This window comes from Lissotriton helveticus, chromosome 3_1 (genome assembly GCF_964261635.1).
Source record: "Lissotriton helveticus chromosome 3_1, aLisHel1.1, whole genome shotgun sequence".
In the NCBI taxonomy this organism is placed as follows: Eukaryota; Metazoa; Chordata; class Amphibia; order Caudata; family Salamandridae; genus Lissotriton; species Lissotriton helveticus.
The window spans coordinates 925,104,468-925,131,428 of NC_136061.1; the positions used below are offsets into that span (position 1 = coordinate 925,104,468).

The 26,961-nt window shown below is 48.3% G+C and overlaps 1 protein-coding gene across 3 annotated transcripts in view; it reads left to right on the plus strand.

Annotated features, from left to right (window-relative positions):
* SRRM1 (serine and arginine repetitive matrix 1) overlaps positions 1–26,961 on the plus strand; it is an 836,097-nt gene that overhangs the window by 414,136 nt on the left and 395,000 nt on the right. For all 3 annotated transcript variants that reach the window (XM_078681268.1, XM_078681269.1, XM_078681270.1), the window contains one exon: positions 24,463–24,598. In XM_078681268.1, the coding sequence (XP_078537394.1) occupies positions 24,463–24,598 (136 nt within the window). The remainder of the gene's footprint in view (positions 1–24,462; positions 24,599–26,961) is intronic.

A 26,961-nucleotide genomic window follows, 5' to 3' on the forward strand; every position in this document is an offset into this window, starting at 1 on the left:
CATCACTCTCCGACTTCCCGTGACGCGGCTGAGGGAGGGGGTGGTGCCTCCCCGCGGCTCCAACGGAGCCTACGCAGTCGCCGCCGGCCTACCCGCCTTTCGAGGGTCCGTCTGTGACTCTGGCCCAGCTACAGGAATTTGTCAGCCATGCCTCGCCTCTTTGGGCTATCGGGCCCCGCCAGTGCTTTGGGCCCCGCGGGCCCGACTGGGAGTCCTCGCCCCTTACTGTCGGCGGCTCCGGCATCGCTGTCTGCTCCAGCTTTGCAGGGCCCCATGGATCCAGGCCTGGATTGCGGTCAATGCCGCTTGACCTTGTGACACCTCCACTGATGTCGACCCCACCGGCACCACCTCCGACGTCGCCCGGCCCGCAGGACGACGCCGCCCTACGTTTCAGCCCGATGTGGATACGGCGCTGGAACATAGTCGCTCGACGCCGATTCAGACGCCGATGGGGGATTTCCATACCTATGCCCATCCTCCTTTTTTTCGGCCTGTTCATCAGCCTTCGGAGGAAGGGGAGGACTCTCTCACAGCGCAATGTGAGTTTGACCCAGACTGGGCAGAAGAGCTGGGGGAGGCTATTGGTCTTGATACCTCTCCTGACCTTGGCATGGTAACTCCTACCGTGGCTACGGAGGAGGGTGCAAGTTACGCTGTGGTGTTGCATAGGTCTGCGAGACCCTCCTACTTGAGCTCCCTACAGTGGCAGTCAGGACTGACCTCTTGACAAAAGTGCTTCAGCCGGCGGCTACCTCTGCGGAGCCACTTTGCCTTTTAATGATGCACTTTCCGACGTTCTTTTGGGCACCTGATCCAGGCCCAACACAGGGGCTGCTGTGGGTCGGAACGTGGCCCAAAGCCATTGCCCGGCCCTGGGCGACCCCCTCTTCCTTTCCTAACACCCCACCCCTGAGAGCTTGGTTGTCCAAGCCTCTGCGTCCCCAAGTGCATTCCCTACCGCACCACCGGACAGGGAATCCAAGGAACCGGAGCAATTCGTTAAGAAGATGTTTTCTTCTGCCGGTTCTGGGCTGCTGTCTGTGAACACCGCTTGCCTCTTGGGCCGATATTCCCACTCTGTGTGGGATACGGTGGCGCGCGTGTGCTGCCGCAATATCCGGAGGAGGCCCGGACAGTTCTCTCTCAAACTATTGCTGAAGAAAGGGATGCAGCCAAGTTCACTATTCGTTGTGGCCTTGACACCGCCAACTCGCTGGGCAGGGGGATTTCCACGACAGTTGAGCTTTGTCGCCACGCCTGGCTAAAGACAACTGTTGTTTCTGGGGATGTCCAGAACACAGTGATGGACATGCCCTTTGATGGCATTTGCCTTTTCGGCAACAAAGCAGATAGTGCTTTGGAGCGCTTTAAGGACTCGCGGGCTACGGCCAAGTTCATGGGCCTTTCCTCCACTCGCCCTCCTCCGCCTACTGCTTTACGCTCCTTTCCGTGGCCACGAAAAAGGCGCCCCAACACTTTTGAATCAGAGCCACAGGCCTGCGCAGCCACAGTATCAGCGCGTACGTGGGACCCGCCGAGCTGGTTCAGGGGACCAACAGGCGGGTCGGCCCATCTCCACCCCGGCCACCACTGCCTCCAAACATTCCTAGTCCAGTTTTTCAGGCCCAACAAACGCCAGTGGGGGCAGGATTCGCCATCCCTCCCCCACTGGCGCACCATCACTTCAGACAGGTGGGTTTTACAAATAGTCCGAAGGGGCGACTCCCTCCCCTTCGAGACTACCCCTCCAGCCATGCCACCCCAGTACCACCGCATGTCGAGGTATCATTTGACACTTCTTTGATAGGAAGTCGCAGCCCTCTTGGCCGAGGGGACCATCAAGCACATTCCTGTGCCAGAAGTAGGACGTGGTTGTTACTCCAACTACTTTCTGGTGCCCAAGAAGGACAAGGGCCTGCGTCCTATCTTGGACCTCATTACGTCAATCGCTTCCTCCGGAAGGAGAAGTACAAGAAGTTGACTCTGTATCAGGTCTTGTCTACCCTGGAGATTGGATGGTAGCGTTGGACCTGCAGGGCACATATTTCCACATTCTCGTCCTGCCAGCCCACCGGAATTACTTACGGTTTACGGTAGGCCACAAGCACTTTGAGTTTATCGTGCTCCCCTTTGGCCTTACCAGCACCCCTCGGGTGTTCACGAAAGGGATGGCGATGGTTGCAGCTCATCTGCGCAGATCAGGGGTTCCAGTCTTCCCCTATCTCGACGACTGGCTGTTGAAGGTGGGCTTGCTCCCGACAGGCGCCTCCCAGCTCCAGACTACAGCCAACCTCCTGCATTTGCTGGGGTTCTCCATCAATGTGCCGAAGTCACACCTGACTCCATCTCAGAAGCTCCTCTTCATCTGAGCTGTTCTGGATACAACGCACTTTCTGGTCCATCCTCCCGAATGGCGAGTCCAGGATATTCAGGCTCTGATTACGATCTTTCAGCCTCAACCCTGTGTTTCGGTCAGGATGGCCCGGAGACTGCCGGGCCTCATGGCCTCCTGCATCCTGCTGGTCAATCATGCTAGATGGCATATGCGGGCTCTGCAGTGGGACCTGAAGTTCCAGCGGGTGCAGCACCAGGGGGACCTGTCCGATTACGTCCAGATCTTGGAGGGCACTGCACAACCGCTGCAATGGTGGCTCACGAACCGGCATTGGGTCAATGGCAGATCCCTCTGCCTTCCCCAACTGGAGCACACAGTGGTCATGGACGCGTCCCTCCTGGGATGGGGCGGCCACATGGGAGAGGCGGCGATCAGAGGACTCTGGTGTCTGCCGAGTCCAAGCTCCATATCAACCTTCTGGAGCTCTGGACGATCCGACTTGCACTGAAGGCATTCCTTCCCTCTGTCAAGGGGAGAGTAGTGCAGGTGTTCACAGACAACACCACCGCCATGAGGTACTGCAACAAACCGGGCGGAGTGGGGTCTTGGACCCTATGCCAGGAGGCTCTGCACCTCTGGACATAGCAGGAACATCAGGGCATTTCCCTGGTGGTTCGACACCTGGCAGGGTCACTGAACGCCAGGGCGGACGAACTCAGCCGCAGGTTCATGATGGCTCACGAATGGCATCTTAACTCTGACATGGCGCAAGGTCTCTATCAACAGTGGGGAGAGCCTTGGTTAGATCTATTCGCCACTTAAGAGAAAGCGCAATGTTTGCAGTTCTGCGCATTGAAATTTCCAAGGCGGAACTCTGTGACGCTTTTCATCACGCGTGAAGTTGCGGTCTCTTGTACGCCTTTCCGCCTATACCACTTCTGCCCAGAGTGCTGAAGATCAGGCGCGACCGGGCCCAAGTCCTTTTTGTGGCTCTGGACTGGGCTCGAAGAGTTTGGTATCCCGAGCTACTCGATATGACTATTGATTCCCCCTATCCGACTGCCTCTTCTGGAGGATCTTCTGTCGCAACAGCAGGGGACAGTCCTCCACCCGAACATGCCTGTCTCCACCTCTTTGCGTGGAGATTGAGCGACGGCAGTGGATTCCTTTCGATTTGCCTCCTGAAGACTGTGATGTCATTCTGGCAGCCAGGCGTCCCTCCACTAAGTTGGTATACACCTGCAGGTCTAACAAGTTTGTTGCATGTGCACAGCAAAGGCTTTGGAGCCCCTTTCTGAAGTCTTAATATTCCTTCTTTCTTTGGCCCAGCAGGGCTCTGCTCTGGGCACTATCAAGGACTACCTTTCTACTATTTCGGCCTTTCTCAGGCTCCCTGAACATCCCTCTTTTCAAATCCCCTGTTAAGAGTCCTCAAGGGCATTACACACCAAGTCCGGAGAGAAGTCTTATTTGGCCGTTCTGTTCTCCGTGACTGCCTGGTGTGATCTTGGATCGCAGACCCACCACCCGGGCTGGTATTGCTTGGGTATCTATTCCAAGGTAAGGTATCTATCACTAACGTGTTTCTTTCAGATGCACAAGTTACTTACCTTCGGTAACGATGTATCTGTAAGAAAAATTAGTTAGTGATAGATTCCTTACTGCCCCACCCATCATTCCCCGTTCTGTGAACTGATCTCTAGGGTTAAGGTCATCCCTTCCAGGGCACTAGTTTTAATGCACCAGTAGTCATTATCTTGTATGGCTCTGTGTTCCTGGCGCGGAAAGTCGTGTACAGAATTGACATCTGCGCGTGAGGGCGACGTCTAAGTAGCTGCTGTGGCGTCATCTCGGCGACCAAGACACCAACGATGGACGCGAAGCCGCACAGCGCCACTTTCTGGCGCGCAGGGTTACTGCTGACAAAAACTTTCCGGATCCAGTCTGAAGCCTGGGGGTAATTCTAAGGTAAGAAATCTATCACTAACTAATGTTTCTTACAGCTATATCGTTACCGAAGGTAAGTAACTTGTGCGTCACCTACCTTGTGACTGGAAAGACGTCTTCAATGAAAAACAACTTGTAACCATCCTGACCCAACACTACATGGCAGAAGTATGCAAAGCATGTAAATCTACAGCTGTACATGCCAAGAACAGATGCTTACTGGGTAAGTAACAATATCCTTCTTGTGGATTCTTTATCCACACATTCTTCAGTGCCATCCCACCTCCTAGTTCTGTGGAGTGGGCGCCTAACTGTCATAACATGATTCCAAGTTAGATTTTGCAACCCTTCTGCAATTTGTTTCAAGTGTTCTGCTTCTGAGGCCATGGAAGCTTGAGATTCTGACGTCGTTACGCAAGCGTGTAGCTGGTATGCGGATCCACTGTGTTACTTCCATGGTGGTAAGGAGTCACCGCAAAGCCACACAGCCCACCTATCTGCACACATAAGCATTGGTAAAGAATTCTAAGGATCTAGTCTGGCACCTTGGGATATGCTAGAGGTGAGGAGTCTGTGGTTAGATGATTCACCAGAAATGGTACTAAACAGAAGTAACTTGTTCTATTCTCCCAGTGGTTGTTGGCTATGTCCTTCCAATTGTTAAGGAGAAAGAACAAAGATTAAGAGTACTTAAACCGCCATGAAGGTATTTTTTTCCTAAATCACTTAAGAATAATATGCTGGGCATGAAGGATATCAGAGTGCATTCTGTAGCAGTTATGCATTTGGCAATCACAAGTTCAAAAGAGAGCAAAGGTCTCTCCAGACGTGGATGATCCAAAATTGTATTAGTTAAGAAACCTTTTTCCTGAACATTCAGCGACCTCCCCTCTGCAATTAGATTCAGCATTCTTAGGTCTCACCTGAGCCAGCGCGCATGCGCTGCTCTGCAAGGCTTCTAGTAAGGACTTCCAACTTGGACCACACGCTCGTGCATGAGTTATTTTTTTTTTTGCGCACACGCTATTGCCCTTTGCGTGCATTTTTCTAAGATAGACAGCACGCAATTGGCCAAAGGAGGGTGCATGTCGCGCCTTCTCTCTCCCCTGGCCTAGTGAGCTCTGGAGCGAGCAGCGGCCCTGCACTGTGCCTTCTGCATTCCATAAATTCTTTACACTTGCAGGCTTTGTTTTAGCGCATGCATCACTTCCGGGCTTGTTCTCTCTCCTGCACCGGGGCCTCCATTTCGCTCCTTCAGTGCAGGAGCCTATCATCTACGAGAGCCCAGGCAGGTCTCTTTCATAGATGGTAGTCTCGCCTCTATAGCCCTCACCTCTCTCCGAGCTCCCGATTGGGTTGCTTCTCTTGTGGTCTCTGTGGAGGCCTCATCCCTCTGTGTCAGCTGCACTCCATACTGTAGCTCTGTATGAAAGTGGCTCTGTTTATACTGGACCAAAGTAAGGTACAGAGTGCACAGAGTCCACAGTCCCCAGAGGTATGGCAGAGGCTAAAGTTAGATATAACCTTACTCTCTAAAGTGGTAGCTTGGTCGAGCGGTAAGGCAGTATCGGAGGACAGCTTAAAGCATTTATTGTACACACTCAGTCTGCAAATGGTCTCACACACTCAAGAACTGAACTCTAGGCAAATTGTTTTGTATTTAACAATATATAGATGTTTATTTTAGAACCACAAGTAGGTATCATAAATACTTTCTCAATGAGATGCTGCAATTGAATACTTTTAAATAGCAGTAGACTTTTGAATGTAATAGCTACAGTTGTTGCAATATGCAACACAAGTTTAACACAAAATAGCATTAAGTTCAATGGGAGGTTTTAAGTAAATGCAATAAAATCACTTTACGAATGTTTTTCTTACTCCGGGCTGGATCCTGGATTCAGCCCTGCTGCATTTCCTGTAAAAGTTGAAAGAAATCGTTTTTGTTACACAGGCGTTTTTGAGGAATATTTGTAAGTTTTGAAAATCGACACTTAAAAGAAATTTCGGTAAAAACCATGCAATGTATCCCTATAGAGGAAAATTGGGTTAACAGTAAATCACGGTTATAATTACTTTTCAGGTTCAGTGTAGGGCTCAAAGATACAGCACTGGGATCTCTCCAGATAGCAGGTGAGTAATTTCGTTTTTGTTGATAGGCTGATTTTTAGTGAATATATTAAAGTTGCAAAACTTGAAGAAATTTCAAGTGAAACCCAGCCAATGGTACCCCATGGAGAAAATCAAGTTCTCGGTCTTTGGGTAAGTACTCGGCTGGCTGAGTTAAGGTTCTGGGGGTAGACTCAGGGGTCTCCCAGGGTCAGGTAAGTACAGTTGTTTTGCAGCGTGAATCTTTCTGGATTCACTATGCTGTGCATATTCCGCAATCTGGTGGTTGGGTCCAGAATCGTAGTCTTTTTTCTTTTTTTTTTCTTTTTTCGTAGCCCAGGTGGGCGTCGACGTCCCACCATTTGGTGTACCTTCGGTGACGTCGGCGTGCTTCCGGCGGAAGCTACCACCCTTGGGCGCCATCTTCAGATTCTTTTTTCCGCCGTTTGGTCTGGATCGTCGCGTGAAGCTCCAGAAGTTTTGGAGGAAAAAAGGAGGAAATACAGCAACTCTTCGACAGTAAAGACCTGAGAAGATCGGGAGAAGAGGACCATCAGAGAAGTGACGACGAAGAAAGGAAAGAACTTCGAGATCTTCGACGTACTTGGAGGAATGCGCACACAGGGGGCCACCTGAGCGCAGGGATGTACAAGACACCCTTTAAATTCTGCAAAAACTGCCACCACAAGTTCGCGCAGAAGGACCAGCACCCGGTCTGCAACCTCTGCCTGCCAATCGACCATGAGAGCAGAGACTGCAACGCCTGCTCCATCTTCAAGCCGAAGACACTCCGAGTTTGAGAGAGACAGAGGACTGCTCACCACACGATGCAGGGCAAGGGCCAGGCCCCGACGCTTTGCTGTGGAGACATACCCCTCGAGGCCTTCGCCACCGGATGACATTGGGGCATACAATGAGGTGGTGAGGAAGGCGGCAGCAGCTTATGGAGTTAAGCTGGAAGAGGAGAAGCCAAAAGCAGATTTCCTGCTGGAAACATTGCTCCCCACGCAGACAAGAAACCAGTTCTTGCCCATGCTAAACTGTATCACAGACCAGGGGAAGGAAGCCTTCAAGGACCCGGCTACATGCAGATCAGTAACGCCGAGGACGGTGAAGAAACACAAATTCTCCTCCCAGGACCCAGCTTACATCAAGGGATCCGTCATAGCAGATTCAATAATCGCTGCAACGGCCAGAAAAAGGGCAAATGTCCCAACAACATCTGGACTGCCACCTGACCAGGAAAGCAGGAGGATGGATCAAACTGGCAGGAAAATAGAGAGGAACGCTGCAACGCACTGGCGGATGGCGAACTCCAACGCCCTCCTGAATAGACATCAATACCAGCATTGGGATGAGATGGGCCAATTGCTCAAGCACCTCCGGGAACAATACCGTGAGAGGGCATCACACCTTGTGGAAGAGGGGAAAAGCATTGCCAACTCGTGCCTGAAGACAGCCTTGGATAGGGCAGAAACATCCAGCAGACTGATGGCTATAGGCATCACAGAGAGAAGGCAAGCCTGGCTCAGGATCTCAGGCTTCAAGGCGGAGGTTCAGAACAACATCCTGAGACACCCTTCAACGGTGAAACACTATTCGGAGCCCCAGTTGATGAAAAGCTCACCCAACTTAAGAAGGACAACGAGACGGCAAGGTCCATGGGGGCCCTGCAATTCAGGGGGATGAGAAGGGGCACTCCTATACGGAACGGAGGCCGAACGGCAGAGGTGGAAACCAGCAAGGGCAATCACACCAGGCATTTCACCAGGGACAGCAGAGTGACAACCAGAGTCACCAGGGCCAGCAGAGGCAAAACTGGAACTACCAGAGCAGGGGCCAGTCCTTTCGATCAAGAGGAAATGGACGGGGCCAGAGAAGGAGAGGCGGTGAACAACACCCCTCTAAGTGACTTCACACAGAAAAAGGTGGTCTCCCACCCGAACCATCCGGGGGAGGAGCACGGGAAAACAAAGAGGAGAGGGCTACACGGACAAGACACAAAGGAACATGTGACGCCAGTAGGAGGAAGGCTGAGATTTTTTCTCCAGGAGTGGAGAAAAATAACCACAGACAAGTGCATACTCAACATTATGCAGTTCGGATACTGCATAGAGTTGGAAAAGAGACCACCAAACAGAAAGCCAAAGAAAAGAGAGTACTCTGGAAGAGAGCTGCGATTACTCCAAGAGGAAGCTCAAGAACTCCTCCTCAAAGCGGCCATCGAACGGGTCCCATTCAAAGAACGGAACAAGGGAGTGTACTCAAACTACTTCCTGGTGCCAGAAGTGGACGAAAGTCTAAGACCCATCCTGGACCTACGGTTCTTAAACAAATACGTAAAGACTCAAAAGTTTAAGATGACGTCCCTACAAGAGGTCATCCCACAGATAAAGGCCAGGGACTTCTTGTCCACCATAGACCTCAAAGATGCGTACCTGCACATCCACATGAACAGGCAGCAAAAGCACATGCTAAGATTCACAGTGAACAAGGATCACTACCAATTCACGACCCTGGCATTCGGCCTAAAGTCCGCACCAAGGGTGTTCACCAAATGCCTCGCGGCAGTGGCCGCACATCTAAGAAGGAAGGGGATACACGTGTACCCCAACCTCGACGACTGGCTCGTAAAGGCAAGCTCTTACAAGACATGCAAAGATCATGCAAAACAGGTCACAAGAACGCTAGCAAGCCTGGGATTCTCCATACACTGGGGAAAATGCTCGATCGAACCAGAGCAAGTGAAAATCTTCCTGGGAGCTCAAATCGACACTGTCCAATGCAGGGTGTTACCCAGCGAAAAGAGAACACTCAGCCTACTGAGGGAGAAACGTCACTACCAGAAGGGGCGAGCTCTGACAGTGAGGACTGTGAGCAAGATCTTGGGGATGATGGCATCATGCATACACCTGTTCCCCAATTTACGCCTACAAATGAGACCACTCCAAGAGTGGCTGCAACAGCAATGGTCACAAGCTACAGGAAGTTGGGAGGATCTAGTGGTTGTAACGCACAGGGTGCAGGAAGAAATAAGGTGGTGGACCAAGGAAAGAATAACAGTAGGGAAACCTCTAACTCCACCGGACCCAACAGTGACCATCACCACAGACGCATCCCAGAAGGGATGGGGCGCACACATGAACAGGCTCCGAGTGAGGGGTCTGTGGAGCCCTACAGATGCGGTCAGACACATCAATTACCTGGAACTGAAAACAGTGTTGCTTGCCCTCAAGGCCTTCCAGAAACACCTGTACAACCAGAGGGTGCTGTTTCAGACAGACAAAACCACAACGATGTTTTACATAAACAAACAGGGGGGAACTCAATCATTCCCTCTGTCAAGCTTGGCACAGGAAATCTGGAGATGGGCTATACCACTAAAAATAGACCTGCTAGACATTCACCTGCCAGGGAAGGACAATGTAGAAGCGGATTGGCTCAGCAGACAGACTTCAGCGTCCCACGAGTGGGAACTCAATATTCAGGAAACAGAGACTATTCAGGAGGTGGGGCACACCAACAATAGACCTGTTTGCAACACGCCGGAATGCAAAATGCCAATACTTTGCATCCAGGCAACTAGAGGCACTATCACATGGGAATGCCCTATGGATCAGCTGGTCAAAAACATTTGCCTACGCTTTCCCCCGATACCACTGATCCCCAAGGTTCTCAACAAATGCATGACGAGCAACATGACGCTCATCCTGGTGGTACCACAATGGGCCAGGCAGACCTGGTACTCTCAGATAATGGAGATGGCGCAGGGGTCCCCCCACAAGTTCTCAAAAAGAAGAGACCTACTCTCCATGGAAAACGGAGAAGTTCTACACCCAGAGCCGGAGAGCCTCAACCTCTCAGCCTGGCTCCTGAGGACTTAGAGTTCGCACATCTAAAACTACCAGAGAGCACCCTGCGGGTCCTGCGAGAGGCAAGAAGGCCCAGCACACGCAAGTGCTATGGGGAAAAATGGAAAAGATTCACTCAATGGTGTTGCAAGAAAAAACTCCATAGAAAACTGACCTGGGAATCTATGGTGCTAAGGTACCTCACGCACCTAATTAAAGCTAAGCTAAGCTCATCCTCGCTGAGGGTGCACCTGGCAGCGATTGTGGCATACACAAGAGGAGAAACAGGGAGAAGCTTCTTTACATCCCAAGTCGTAAAGAGATTCCTGGAAGGGGCTAAAAGAATAGCGCCACCAAAGAGAATGCCGCCGCCGGCCTGGAACCTAAATGTGGTACTGACGGAACTCATGAAAGCACCTTTCGAACCCACCCACAAAGCATCACTGCAAATGCTAACAATGAAAACGGCCTTTCTGGTAGCAATCACCTCGCTACGAAGGGTAAGCGAACTGCAGGCGCTCACACTGCAGGAACCCTACATCCAGATACACAGTGACAGGGTTGTGATGAGAACAGACCCACACTTCATGCCAATGGTGCTGTCAAGGTTCCACATGAATCGGAGTATTCAGATTCCTAGCTTCTTCCAAAAACCCCACTACAAGCGCTGAGAGGTCGCTCCACACCCTAGACGCAAGAAGGGCTGTGATGCACTACATTGAAAGCACGAAGGCACACAGGAAAACAAAACAGTTCTTCGTATCCTTCGCAAACAGTTACATGGGTAAACCAGTGACCAAAAACACCATAGCTCGATGGATCGCACATACAATACAATTCTGCCACAAACAAGCGGGCCAGGAGCTAACAGGAGGGGCACAGGCCCACTCCACTAGGAAGAAAGGAGCAACAATTGCCTTTCTGGCCAACACACCAATTCAGGACATATGCCTGGCGGCAACATGGACTTCAGTGCACACGTTCACTAAGCAATTGCGTGGATGTACAAATGAACAAAGAAGCACAAGTAAGACAAAAGGTGCTTCAACAACCAATGCTCATCTTCCACCCAACCGCCACAAAAGTAACGAAAACCGCTACAAAATCTATGCACAGCATAGTGAATCCAGAAAGATTCACGCTGCAAAACGAATCGTTTCTTACCTGTCGGTGTAGTTTTGCAGCTTGAAGATCTTTCTGGATTCACTAGCGAACCCACCCAGCTCCGCCAGAAAGATGAGGCTGGAGAAGAAGGTGGAAACACATAGAAAAGAAAGCAAGTTGAAGCTTACAAGATACGTGAAAAGATTACGTGAAAAGAATTACGTTGAAAAAACGATTAACAAACATAGCCATGGATTCACTACAAACACAGCAAAGAAAAAACAGACAGAAAAAAAGAATCCGAAGATGGCGCCCAAGGGTGGTAGCTTCCGCCGGAAGCACGCCGACGTCACCGAAGGTACACCAAATGGTGGGACGTCGACGCCCACCTGGGCTACGAAAAAAAAAAATAAGAGAAAAAAGACTACGATTCCGGACCCAACCACCAGATTGCGGAATATGCACAGCATAGTGAATCCAGAAAGATCTTCAAGCTGCAAAACTACACCGACAGGTAAGAAACATTTGTTACACCCTCAGCGGCACAGGGGCAGCCCAGTCGGGTGCAGAGTGAGGTGGCCCAATGTTATCCTATGGAGGATAGGGGGCCTTTGGTTAGTGGCTGCTAGCAGGCAGACCACGGGGCTGTGGGAGCTGAGCTTCTGGTCACTTACGTAGGGCAAGTGTGGAAGTAAAGTAGGATAGATGTTGCACTCCCAGTGGCACTCGGGCGGCTGGGTGCAGGGTGCTTTTGGGCCTTTTGGGTCATTCAATGGGAAAATTGGAAACGGGACGGAGATTCTTCAGGTGCGACCACCACTTTGAGAGGTAAGTTGGGATCTTGGCGGATAGGTAGACACCCAGGAGTTGGACACAGGGGACGGTGGGGCGCCGGGTGCTGGGGTGTCTTTTGACGTCAGGAAATCTTACCCTCTGCTGGTCGCGGTTGGAGGGGTCCCTTGTTGTGAGGCTGTTGATGTTGTCAGGATCGTCGAGGAGGGTCCTTGGGTGCTGGATTCTTGGTCACAGTCGCCGGGTGACGTCTTCATGGTCTGTCCACTCAGGCACTGGTCAGGCTCTGCGGGTGCAGTGTGTGTTGGATTCGCGGTTCCTGGCTGGCACCAGGGGTTGTTGCTGTTTGAGCAGAACCACTGCTCATGGGAGTCCAAGTCTTTAGATGAGCAAGGCAGGCAGGTCCTCCGAGGTTTTTGAGGTTGCTGTCCGCAGGAGTCACTGAGATTTTAGCAGGAGCAGGTTCAAGGATCAACAGGCCGGTAGAGCTGGGGCCAAGTCGGTTGGTGTCGTCCTCTTGTTAGCAGCTGCACGGCAGGTCTTCTTTCTTCTTGTTCTTCCTTCTTGTTTTCAAATTGGGATCTGAGGAATGAAGGTTCAGAGTGTCCGTAAATACTAAATTTAGGGGCGTTACAGGTAGGGCAAGGGCAGGGACCAGTGGGTCCCTGTCCTGGGGTGAGTACACCCCCTATCCTGCCACTCTCCAGTGGGAGGGAGGGGTAGGAGCCTAGCTCTGATTGGGTAGGGCTTTCCATCATCAAGATGGCGGTAGCCCGGAGTTGTGCTTCACCTCGCCTCTCCCACCTGAGGGGTGGGATTGGCAGAGGCTGGCACACCCCTTTTCCTCACTTAGGGTTTCCAGCCTGTCTTCCCGCCAGAGTGGGGATCAGAACCGGGGGGGGGGCAGTTGCCGAGTACAGCAAGTGGCCTGGAGAAGCTCACAAAGGCGGAATGCTTTTGAAGCTTCCCCTGCCCATCCTGAGGGGGGAGCCCTGGCACCTCGTCCCAGGATGTGCATTGTTTCAGGCCACCGAGAGCGGCAATCTCTCGACCCAGGGGTCCAGAAATATGTCTGTTGGTGGCAGTTTCGGTAGCCACGCAGTCAGGACACTGGGAGTTGGTTAGGCTTCAGGGGGCATCTCTAAGATGATCTCTGTCGTGCATTTGGCATTAAATCCCACACTGGCATCAGTGTGGGTTTAATGTGCTTAGAAGTTTTACATCAAACTTCTCAGTCTTCAGTGTAGACATTATGGTGCTGTGGAGTTAGTAATGACAACCTCCCAGCACCATATACTCTTAATGGCATCATTGCACTTACAGTGCCCAGAGGTGACCATGGGTACTGTAGGGGCACAGGGCTCATGCACCTGTGCCCACACCACTGGCAAAGTGCACCCAGCTAGAGGGGTGACTGAGGTATGCCAGGGCAGTGTGTTTGTGGGCATGGCACACAGGGATTTGTGCCATGTCGACTCTGTTTAGTTCTGCACCAAGACACTCGGCCTGCCAAGGCAGTGTGTGTGTGTGTGTGTGTGTGTGTGTGTCAGGGTACAAGGCCCCCAAGGGTGGCACAATAAGTGCTGCAGCCCTTGGGGGTCTTCTCTAGTCACAGTGCCCTGGGTACATATGGTACCATTTTCCAGGACCAGAGATGCCAATTGGGTTTAGGTTTCAACACAGCTTTAGGGAAGGAACACAGGCCTTGGGCACCTGGTTGGCAGGAGCCCAGGGCACACTCAGTCAAAGTACATCAGCAATTCAGCAAAAAGTGGGTGCATACCATGCAAGAAAGATGGTACTTTCTCACACCTAACATATGTGGGGTACTTGTAGCTATTGTATAGCCCTGTCTTATGCTGGGAGGGTGAGCGTGAGGGGAGGGTGAGAGTACGTGAGCGTGGCCTGGCCATCTATGGCATGGTGCTGCGGGGTTTTTGCCCTTTGTCTGGTCCTCTGTGTTTCTTAGGGGATAATTTCTTATGTTGACAGCTTGGCCCGTCCTACTTGTCTCTCCTCTTCTATTCTAGCTGATTGCACTTCTTCGTGGTAAGATTCTGTCGTGAACGGTCCCCTTTTAGGGGTCGTTCTGGATTTTTCTGGCCTTGCCCTTGTTCTGAGCCCAACGTGGTCTGGGCATTTAATTCGTGGAGCTTGCCAGCGGCTGGCCGCACCCAACTGCTCTTCTGTTCTGTGGCCGGGGGCCTTGGCGTGGGCTTTGGCGACTCTGCCTCTTGCGGTAATCTTGTGAGATCACGTCGTTCTTCTCCTGCCTGCCTTCATTGCTGAGGTGCATTTCTGTCTTGTCTGTTGACTTCCAGCTGTGATAGGCTTGGCTGCCCTCTCCACTGGGTGTGTTTCCTTGTGGAAGGCTTTGCCCGCGTTTACATGCCTCTGCCCCAGGGAGGCTGTTGTATTTGTTTGCAGGATGGCTTTCCAGTTGCGGTGCCCTGCTCTTTCAGTCCAGATCTTGATGCCTCAGTACCTGGCTCTATTCTGGATGGTGCTGTTCCTCACCATTTGTTTCTTTCCCTTCTGTTTAGCTGGGTTTTTCGCACACTGTTCCATTATTCTCACAGTTTAGTTAGTGGTGGCTCCGAGTTATGGTGCGGCAAAGTTCTCCGAAGAAAACTGACGTAGGCGCGCCGGGGTGGGACTTGGGTATCATCGCTGACGTCTCTGACGACGCCAGGGCGGAGTCACGTGGTGCCGTCCCACTGGTGCGCAGGGATGCTGTGGCGAAAAGTTTTCCGGATCCAGTCTCCCGCCTGGGGATAATGCTACGTGAAGGAATCTGCGGCTAGAATCGTCTCTACCAGATACATCGTTACCGACGGTAAGTAACTCGTACAATTGTTCACAAACAAAGGAAGATAATGAATGACCTTGTCAAGAAAATTGCAATAATGTAATATCCAACTTTCAAAGCTTACGATGGAGAAAATCAATTTTCATCAAAATATAATACACATACATAGTAATGCCCTCGGAGCCGGTTCTGCCAACTATGCTGCATTCGTTTTACATCGGGTGGGAGTGTGTTGTAACATCCGGAGGAGCTGTCTGGGGTTGGGATGCATTGTATATACTTGCTATTTTTATGCACGACTGCTGTGGTGTACTTAATGGTCTTTGTTTTGCTGAGTGTCTAATAAAAAGATGTTATAAAAATATATGTTCGAGGCATATGAGCTGCAGATACTACACTATGCATTAGATCGCCACCTGGTGTTGGGCTCGGATGATTGCATGTTGTTGTCGTCTTGGAAGAAGTCTTTTGTAGTCACGAGATAGGTGACTCCTCCCTTGGACGATAGTGCGCATGGGCGTCGGCTCCATCCTTAGATTGTTTTTTTCCGCCACTGGGTTCGAATGAAAGTTTTCCGCTCCGGCTAGAAATCGACTTTTCAAGAACTTCGAAGCGCAAAAAACTTCCCACAACTCTTCAAACTAACTTCGATACTGACTAATATCGTTTCGATTCCATCAGCTCGATTCCGGTCGTCAACGCGGGCCGTTGGGACTATTCATGCCGTGAGGCCTACACCTCATGGAAAGGACGTCATTCAAGAAATGCCCCGGGTGTGGAACAAAGTTTCCACGCAGTGACCACCACGAGCTCTGCAACCTGTGCTTGTCGCCAGAACACGACGAATCCAGCTGTACAGCCTGCTCGTCCTTTCGATCCAAGAAAACCATCAGAGATCGGAGGGCCCGTCGACACGACATGCAGAGATCATCTCCGGAACCGGCGGACGAGGATGTTCTGCTCGTTCTCGAAGAAGACAGCCCCGCCATCGAGCCCGGCTCCGAAGAAAGTAACTAAGCCTTCCGGTACCTCGGTACCAAGCAAGCCGCATGTGCCGATCCCACCAGCTCCCTCGGCATCGAAACCGAAAGAAGTCTCTGCTCCGAAACCGTCGACTTCTAAAGACAAGGGTACGAAGCCAGCGTCCGACGCCTCGAAGCCGACGAGACCAGCTTCCACTCCGAATACATCGTTTTCGATGCCGAAATCGACAAGGCCTGATTCCGACGCGTCCAAAGCCTCGAAACAGCCTACCACACCGAAAACAACACCCTTGGTGCCAAAAAATACGCCAAAGGACACTGTAACAACTCCTAAGGCTAAAGACAAGTAGCAACCACCTCGCCCGGTACCGAAAAGATTGGCGTCGACAAGGGTTTCTTAAGCAGAGGAACTTTTCCAGCCAGATCCTCTGCAAAAGAAGATCTACATCGACCCAAAGACAGGTCAGGTGTCCACCACACCACATAAGAAATGGAAGGCAGATGAAACATCCACTCCTGTGGTTCCTGCCAAGAAGAAAGGCTCTGCCACATCTCCTATGCACCCTTCTTCACTTATACTTCCTTCTCCTTCATCTCCTGCTCCTCTTAACAATTCACCACAGATTTCTCCTTCACATTCTCCTCTTTTGTCACCACACTCACCTCAAAATGATGATGAGTATAGTTTAGGAGGAGGGATGGACACAGATGAACCTTTCCCATACCCTACAGATGACAGTCTGGGAGTACCCAAACCCATAGGATATACCAGACATTCCTGACCCACAGTCACACCCATCAAAACCTTCTCCCCCAGAAGATAACATTGGATTTGGGCACCTATTGAACAGAGCTGCCATTTACCACGGGGTCACTATGCATTCTGATGAGGCAGAGGAAGATTTCCTATTAGATACTTTTGAACAATCAGAGATCTGTTCAAATTCTTCCTATGATTAAAGGGGTCATCAAACATGCTCCAGCAATTTTTAAAGACCCTGTACGTACTAGGATTTTCAACCCTAGGATTGAGAAAAAATATAGGCCTGCACCTGCAGATCCAGCCTACATTAAAGGGCAACTACCATTAGATTCCCTAGTTGTCTCCAATGCTAGGTAGAGAGCAAACTCACAAACTTCAGGTGAGGCACCTCCACCTGACAAAGAATCCAAGGTCATAGTTGCCTCAGGCAAAAGAATAGCCGCACAAGCTACCAACATATGGCGTATAGCTAATACACAAGCCCTCCTTTTCCGATATGATAGGGCTCATTATGATCAGTTAGAGAAACTGCTAGACCATCTACCTGACCAATATAAGGCACAAGCAAATGATCTTATACAAGAAGGCAAACTCCTTTCTAATGCCTCAATCAAGTGCGCACTAGACGTTGCAGATGCTGCATCTAGAGCTGTAAATACTAGTGTAGTACTTAGAAGACATGCGTGGCTACGCATTTCAGGATTTAAACAAGCAGTCCAAACTACCATTTTAAATCAACCATTTAATCAAAACCAATTGTTTGGACCAGGGTAGACACAGCACTGGAGAAAATGAAGGAGGATACCGACACTGCCAAATCTATGGGAGCTTTACAGTCCACACAAACTAGAGGTTCCTTTTGTTGCTCCTTCTATAGAGGGGGCTCCAAACAAACCGGTGCAGACAACACAACATCCTTCAAATCAAACACACAAACATCCTCTGACAATGGATATTTTAGAGGAGGATATAGAGGGAATAACAACAAGGGAAGAGGTCGGGGTAACAACAGTAATCGAACCTCTTCCGCCACAAAACAGTGACTTCCCTCTGCTCCCCCAACAGCATTCCACTCTTGTGGGGGGCAGATTAACACAATTCCTGCCTGTCTGGAACTCCATCACAACAGGCAAGTGGCTAAGACAGATTATCCAGTATGGCTACTGCCTGGAACTTACAGCAACCCCTCCACACATACCACCCAGGCAGCGTCCAATGTCTACAGAACACCTTACTCTCCTCAAACAAGAAGTTCTGTCACTTATACAAAAAGACGCAATACAGCTAGTTCCTTTACAAGAACAAGGAACAGGGGTTTATTCGCTGTATTTTCTAATTCCCAAGAAGGACGGGACACTAAGACCAATTCTCGACCTCAGGCCCCTCAATCATTACATACAATCAGATCATTTTCATATGATCACTTTACAACAAGTGCTCCCACTGCTGCAACAAGGCGATTTCTTTACGACACTAGACCTAAAGGACGCCCATTTCCACATTCCAATACATCCTGCTCACAGAAATTATCTACGGTTTGTATTGGAAGAACAACATTATCAGTTCAAAGACCTTCCATTCGGAGTGACAACGGTACCACGAGTATTCACAAAGTGCCTGTGAGAAGTTGGCCTGATATATAGTGTTCACTATTCTAGTGATCACTTTCTATCATACCAAACAACCCTTATTGATGATTGGTTGTAAGTCAACCTTTTTAGACCAGCTATCCTAGTAGCATGGACACGAGCAGTCTTCAGGCTAAACTCTAGAGGGCGTGTTAAGCCAGCTGTTTTACCATCACATATACCCCTTGAACACCAAGTGAAAGGACACCACACAAGTTGTTATGAAAATAAAGGATGTTTATTTATAACAAGACTACCCTGAACTCTTTATGAGTCAGGGAGCTAAGCACAATACAAAACTCTTTAGAAAATACTTCAAGTTGCACAATTTACACCAATGCCCGAGGGGCACGAAAAACCATATACACAAAGTGGAATGCGAAATACTAGCAGGTAAGTAACAAGATCCAGAGGCTTCAGGATCGCTAGGACTACACTACTGAACCTTAAGATTACGAGCAGGAGGCCTAGGGAGATCGGGTGCAGAGTGTGCACTCTCACGCGGGATGCGGGAAGAAGTCTATGGATGCTAGCGTTTCTAAAGTTACTGTTTCCGGACGAATCCGACTAGATAGACTAAAAACGAAAAAGGATTTGGACACTTGCATAGTGAACCTGTGCTGGAGTAACGAAATACTCAAGTTACCTAGCACAGGGGCTGCGGCTGCATAGGGTTCAAAAGACGTCGGGAATCCTCGTTGAAGTCTATGGAGCCTGAAAGAAGAAGTTGCTGGCAGGCGACCAGTGAAGATGTCCGGTGTGATCCAAGGCTGGATCAGTGAAGGAGACGACCTGAAAGCAGAGGGGAATCAGTTCTTAATCACTAGCCAGTGATTATGTGGGCACCAGGATGGCACCGGATGAAGTCACCTCGACCAGGTGAGTGGGCGACGCTGGACTCTGCAGTCACACGGGCTAGGAGGCGTTGTCGGCGTCCAGGCTGGAGGTGCGAGCTGTCCCACGAGGCTGTCGGCGATGCTGGACTCAGGATTTGAGCAACAAACCTTGGCAAAGGCAAGCCCACGCGGTGGAGTCAAGATGGCGTCTGGAGTGGACCAGGAGGGTCCAGGGCACTTCTTGTTGGACAAGAAGCAAGGGCCAGTCTAGGGGACCTAGACCAGCGGTGAAAACGCCGTGGTACGTCGTCAAGAGGGTCACTAGCCAACGGGCAAGTGACCGGACAACGTGGCAAGCAGCAAAGAAGCAGAAGGGCCCCACGCAGATCTCGTGGAGGCTGGGGGGCTGGAGTTCGGTGCTGGAGCTGCTTAGGGTTAGGGCTTCTCAAACCCCAATGCACTTACTCGAGGGTCTCTCGGGGGTCGTGCTGGTGAAGCATCGTGCAGGTCTTGAAGATGGCCGGTCCCACGGGTCTCGTCACACCCACGAATCTCAGCTGGGCTGGATGATGTAGGTAGAGGTCAGAGATGGCAGGGAATCCGGGTCTCGTCAAGCTGGGCAATCTTGATCCGCAGGATGGACGTGCAGCAAACCGCAAGAGCTTCGATGGTGCCTGCTGGTGCAGGGTGGCTACTCCTTAGCCACAAGGGAGAGTATTCAGAAGAGTCAAGAGTTCCTTTCGTGGAAAGTAGTTCAAGATTCAGAATGATCTAATTTGGGAAGGGGGCCTGCTCCTACCTTTATCGTAAGAAAAGGGGCTGGCACGCGACTAAGTCCTGCCCTATGGGTGGGACTAGGAAGGGGGGTGGTTACACCCCTCTCCTTTGTCCGGTCTCTCCCCAGCTCAGGGGCTGGTGTGCCCCAGGAACTGGTTTGAGCCGGCATATGCACAGTGAGCACCGGGGTGCCACTTGCAGTCACCTTCCTTTCAGCCCCGCCTACCTGGGATACACAAAATCCTGTCTGGGATGGTGCTAGCACCGCCCCTGACAGGAAACCCTTTGTCCATGCCTCCGTTGCTGGAAGGACTCCCAGCAGCAGGAGGGCAGACTTGTGTCTCGGTGGCAGCATCCATTTTGTGGAGCTGAGGCTGTGTCTGACTTTAACCGGGGTTCACAGTTATATACATGTCGTGTCCCTGTAGAAGGGTGGAATGCTAACCCCGTCGCCAGAATTGGCGAGGGGTTAGTATTCCAATTCGTATGACACCTTACTCGACATGTTTTGATAATGCTATACCAAAGTTAGCATTTAACCGCGAGGATTATAATGCACTTAAGAGTATATGGTATAGCGTTATCATGGAACAGCTATTTGGACTTGGTTCCGCAAGCTGCAAACGGGCTCAGCTCATTCCAGAGCACCATCTCACATAATTCCAAGCACTCTGCCTTCAGGATTGATAAGGCCTGCCATAGGAGTGACTGATAGGAATATATGCGTCCATTTTAGGGTTAGATATAGGAATACTATATCTAAAGCAAAGGGTGTTTACACCACCTTGCCCCAGCTGTCGTGCAGCCAGTTGTGTCTGTTTGGGTGGCCAGCCAGGGGTGGCATAATACATGCTTCAGCCCCTGGTAGGCCCTGGGTACACCTATGCCCTGGATACCTAAGGTATGCTGTACAGGGACTGATAAGGTGGCCCAGTACTAATTGGTAAAAATGCACCTAAGGTACATGGTTGTAATTTAGAGAGAGAACAGCTAGGCTGTGGGTCTGATTAGCAGGCCCACAGCCAGGGAAAGTCGTAAATCAGTGAAGCAAAAATCTGGGGTGGCCATGGGATTGCAGACCCCACTCTCCTACAGTGCCTAGCAGTAGTAGCAGCACACCTCAGGAGACAACAAATACATGTCTTCCCTTATTTTAGCGACTGGCTCATAAAAGCCAAGTCATTCAATCAATGTGTCCAACACACACTTCAGACAACTCAAACATTGCACGACTTACGGTTTACAATAAACTTCACCAAGTCGCACCCCCAGCCCTCTCAAATACATCAGTATCTAGGGTCTACAATAAATACATCTACGGCTCTAGCGTATCCCATTCCAGCAAGGATACAGAGCATTCAAGCATTGTTCACAATCTTTCAACAGCAACAATCTCTGCAAGCCAGAATGTTCATGAGACTAATAGGCATGATGGCATCTTGCATCTTCATAGTACCATATGCAAGACTGCAGATGCGCCCGTTACAAGAATGTCTAGCACAGCAATGGAACCAGGCACAAGGGCAACTAACAGACCTGGTGTTGGTGGACAGCCGCACACATCGCTCTCTGCAGTGGTGGAACACCAAAAACTTGACAAAAGGGCGGCTGTTCTTCGAGCCTGTTCCACAACTAGTGCTGACAGCAGACGCAGCCCTCACAGGATGGGGAGCTCATCTCCTACACCATACAACTCAAGGACAATGGAACAGTCAACAAAAATTGTTCCATATCAACTATCTAGAGCTGCTAGCAATTTTCTTAGCACTCAAAACATTCCAAGTACAAGTACAGAACAAAGCTGTCTTGATCCGGACAGACAACATGACAGCCATGTATTACATACAAAAACAGGGGGGGGGGGGGGGTGGACACTCTCTACAACTGTCCCAACTCGCACAGAGCATTTGGAGATGGGCCATTCCACAAAACAAATATCTGTTAGCGGAGCACCTTCCAGGAGTTCACAATCAGATAGCAGATCTGTTTAGTCGGCAGACACAAATTCACGAATGGGAACTACATCCGCAGGTTCTTCAACCATTCTTTCACAAGTGGGGTCATCCAGACATAGATCTGTTCGCCACACACCAAAACACAAAATGCCCGACCTTCGCCGCCAGGTTTCCACACCCGCTGTCCAAGGGCAATGCGATATGGATGAACTGGTCAGGCAGATTTGCGTACGCTTTTCCGCCCATACCACCAATACCATTAGTAGTACGCAAGCTCAGACAACAGTCTCTAAAATTGATCCTGGTAGCTCCCACATGGGCACGCCAACCGTGGTTCACCACACTGCTAGAACTCTCTCTAGTTCCACACCAAAAGCTACGTCTGACTCCATCCCTGCTCACACAGAACCATGGAAACATCCGACATCCAGACCCAAATCAACTGAATTTGGCGATCCGGCTCCTGAAGTCTTAGTTTGGTTATCTTAACCTGCCGCCAGACTGTATGAACATCATTAAAGAGGCCAGGAGACCTACTACCTGAGCTTGGTATGCTGCTAAATGGAAGAGATTTGCCATTTACTGCAATAATAATCAAATTGATCCCCTGGATGCTTCTATCCAAAATATCATTTGCTACCTTTTACATTTACAAAGGTGTAACTTAGCATATTCCTCCATTCGCCTGCACCTTGCAGCAATTTCGGCATATTTACAAAACAAACAGCTGTCTCGAGTACCTGCAATTAAAGCATTTATGGAAGGATTAAAAAGAATCATTCCACCCAGGTTACCACCTTCTCCAGTATGGAACCTCAAAGTGGTTCTTACAAGGCTCATGGGACCCCCTTTTGAACCTCTACACAAATGTGAACTGCAATTCCTCACATTGAAAACAGCTTTCCTTATTGCCATCACCTCTCTTAAAAGAGTAAGTGAGATACAGGCTTTCACTATACAAGAACCTTTTTTACAACTACTTCGTAACAAAGTGGTTCTAAGAACTAATCCTAAATTTCTTCCAAAAGTAATTACTCCTTTTTATTTAAACCAATCTGTAGAGTTACCAGTGTTTTTACAAAACCCTGACTCTGTGGCAGAAAGAGCTCTACACACTCTAGATGTTAAAAGAGCTCTACTCAATAGATAGGACTACATTTTTTCGAAAAACAAAACAATTATTTGTATCTTTCTCTCCACCTCATAAAGGCAACACCATCTCTAAGGGTGGAATTGCAAGGTGGATTGTAAAATGCATACAACTCTATCAAAAAGCAAAACTTACATTAACAGTTCTTCCTAGAGCGCACTCCACACGCAAACTAGGAGCCTCCATGGCTTTCTTGGGGAACATCCCCTTAGAAGACATATGCAAGGCAGCAACATGGTCTACAACACACACCTTCACTAAACACTACTGTGTTTATGTGCAAACCAAGCAGCAAGCTGCAGTAGGCCAAGCTGTTCTTAAAACTCTTTTTCAAACAACTGCAACATATACAGGTGACCACCTCTAGGGGAGACACTGCTGCACAATCAATGCATAGTGTAGTATCTGCAGCTCATATGCCTCGAACGGAAAATTCTACTTACCAGTATGCATCTGTTCTTGGCATGTAGAGCTGCAGATCACTACACGCCCTCCCGCCTCCCCGAGACTTGTATCTGTTCCAGTTTCTATCTTACTTAGATGCACACTCATGGACATCTTTTGTTTACTTCTACTAACTCCATAATTTCCCATCATGGTGAAAAACAATCTTAGGATGGAGCCGATGGCCATGCGCACTATTGTCCAAGGGAGGAGTCACCTATCTCGTGACTACAAAAGACTTCTTCCAAGACGACAACAACATGCAATCATCCGAGCCCAACACCAGGTGGCTATCTAATGCATAGTGTAGTGATCTGCAGCTCTACATGCCAAGAACAGATACATACTGGTAAGTAGCATTTTCCATTTAATACACATAGAAAACAACCTGTCATTTCGTCTTTCATAGTTCACTAACAATACTGCACCTGAAGACATGGCTAGTCCGATGTCCATGGGCGTCCTGCAAGTTGACAACCAAGCGCCATCGTATTTATTTTAAATAGGTTTTATTTACGTTGAGGGCCAAGAGAGAACATTGATTTCAATCTGAGTTCAACCTTCTGGTGTAATACTAATTGCAATCTTGTGAAAAATGTATTACAGACAGGAAAACTCCCTTTAAAGCATCTAGGATAAATTATCTAGGATAAGATTAACAAATGATAAAGAAATGGACAGGTAATGTTCTGTGTTGCATATAAGAACAAGCATTTGCTATGCAATAGATCTCGCACTAACGCGAGTTTGAGCTATTGGCATTGCAAATAACAATGCATTTTATTTTTGTTTTCGTTTTTAAAACATAAATAAGAGGCTTTGTCCTTTTCAATGCCAATATCTTAAACTTGCGTAACTGCGAGACCTATTGCATTGCAAATGCTTGTTCAATAAGTATTCTCAACTGTAAATCATCATCTGGTTACTGCTTGTGAATTTTTTCAAAAATATTTATTTGGTGCTTATTAATTTTAAGATTCTGGTTCATCATCCTCTTCCGAAGAGAGACCTAAAAGAAATGTGAAAAATGGTGAAATGGCACGTCGCAGACGTCATTCAGGCTCAAGGACTCCATCACCTTCACGAAGACGTCAGAAAGAGTTCTCTCCTAGGTATTTGTGTCTTCCTTTCATTCTTTTCTAAACTGACCACTTAATGCTATTGGTTCCTGTGATTCATGTGATTGAGCTCTGGTTCACTAATTATTGCGAAAATATATAAACTGTCTTCATACTGTTGCACCAATAAAGCAAAAACAGTCCACAAAAGTTCAAATCTTTAAAGCATCCAGTACAACATTTTAGATGCTTTAGAAGTGAGGCCTACGGATACTCTGTGCTTTACATTTTCCTTACTTGTGCAAGGAGGCTAGTAGGTCCCATTTTATACAAATTGATGTTGTCTGACTGTTGGTTGGTTTGATGTAACAAACCGTCTCCAAAGAATTGCAGCCGAAGCGGATTGTGTGCAAGAAAAGTATACCATTTTTGAAAAGTGTTAAAACAAATTGCATTTTTCGTATAATAATACTTTGCATAATATTTGCCATAATAGATCATTTATTTTGCATTATATTTTAAAAAATTGTAATGTTACCAAGCTTGTAAATCTGTTAGAAGATATAAACCTAAAATGTATGATGGTAAAATAGAGTAATTTTTTGCTGAGAGGCTTTCTTAGCTTTCAAATATAATTGTGGTCTAAATATGTCTTAAAAATGGAGTTGCACATCATTTATTGTTTATTCTTTAGAAGTGAAAGTTGATTGTGTTGCAGGAGGGGAAAGTGTTTGAGATCAACCCAGGTAGATCTGTTCCATGCATCTGACTTCCATGGACCTGTATCTGAATCTCCAAGCTCCTTTTTCCCCCCTACCTAGCCAATAACATGCACTGCTGTGGATGGAAACTGGATTATTATTTGGGATGGATGACTACCCATTGCAATGAGTAATCTCATTCCTTCTTAGAGTGCACCCTCAAAAATAAACCTGCGCTCAGCCCCCTGGTAGGTATGCCACAGATCAGACCAACTTAACTAATGGTATTTATGGAATACCAAAATTTTAATATCCAAATGCAAAACTATAAAAATCCCAAACATAAATAGCAAAATAGAGTATAATTTAATAAGTAAAATAAGAATCCAATAAGGGGAACCAGAGATTTGAATTTTCAAAGTATTGAGTAGGAATAGCACCAAAGTGTCAATGATAGTCATTGGATGCAGAAGACTGGGACCTATGTATTATTTTAGGTGACTGTGATGGCGCACAGGTCAGATACACCAACAAGGCTCTACCTGGGCAAAGATTTCACGTTCTGACTTAGCCCTTTAAATTCCAAGCCAAAGCAGGAGAGAAGTACTACTTAACAATGCATTCCTTTTACTGTGTGTGTATATTTATAAATAATGTGCACTATATCAGTTCCAGACAGAAGGAAATCCAGAACCTTAACTTGATGCTGAGCCTCTGAAGGTGTAAGGGTTCCTCCCAACCGTTACCAATATCAAATATGGGGTACAGACTCAGAGGATTGCGATAGTGTGTCCTGGCAATTAAAGTTACTTTGTTAAACCAAACCATTTTGGTGAATGGAAATTTCTTTGTGTTTTGTACTCAAACGGAGTGATATATCACCACCAACATGTTTCACAACTTAGACAATCTCAATGTTGCTTTATCAGGGCTTGTAAAACGCACATACATAAACATTTGAAAATGATCCATCAGTACAATACTAACACAATGGAAACCGAAAGACAATGAAAGGTAAAAACAGAAATAAGATCAACCATCTCTAATGCATGTAAAGCAAAATAAATGTTTTAACATGTAACATAAAAGGACAGAGCTCCTTGGATAAAAAATAAAACCAAAAGGTTACTCATAATATAGACTCAAACACCGTTATTAAAATATATTGTACATCCAAGTGAAACACTCGTGAAACCAGGAGTATAGTTAAGTGTTAGAAGATTAAAGGCATACAAAGTCCTGCACCTATTGGTTGTCAGCCTATTGCCAAAAAAGGAAAAAACTATCAGAATTGTGTGAGAACTAATATAGAATTCCTTTCCTCTAGTTTGTAAGTTCCTTGCAGCAGTGACAAAACTATTTGTTGCTGTAAACAAAAGCAAAAAGATATTTTTTTAACCAAAAAAAAGTTCTCAGCATAGTGCTCAAAGTAGAAGATACCAAATTGTGGTTGCACGTGGTCTAGTAAAATGGCTTTGTGTTTTTACAGAGCACAGTAATGGAAGTTGAATCTTACCGGGTATAAAGAGCAGAAAGGGTTTGTCTTCATCCAGATGTAGAACAGTACATTGGTGACGCTTGCGGGATAAGGAAGTAACTACTGATTTTCCCAGAGGGAGGTGGGGAATTGAGGTTGATGGGTGGTGCGGGGCGGGGGGAGGGAGTTTACAAGGTGTATTTACTTAGTGATTTTGGAATCAAACTAAAGAAAATGAG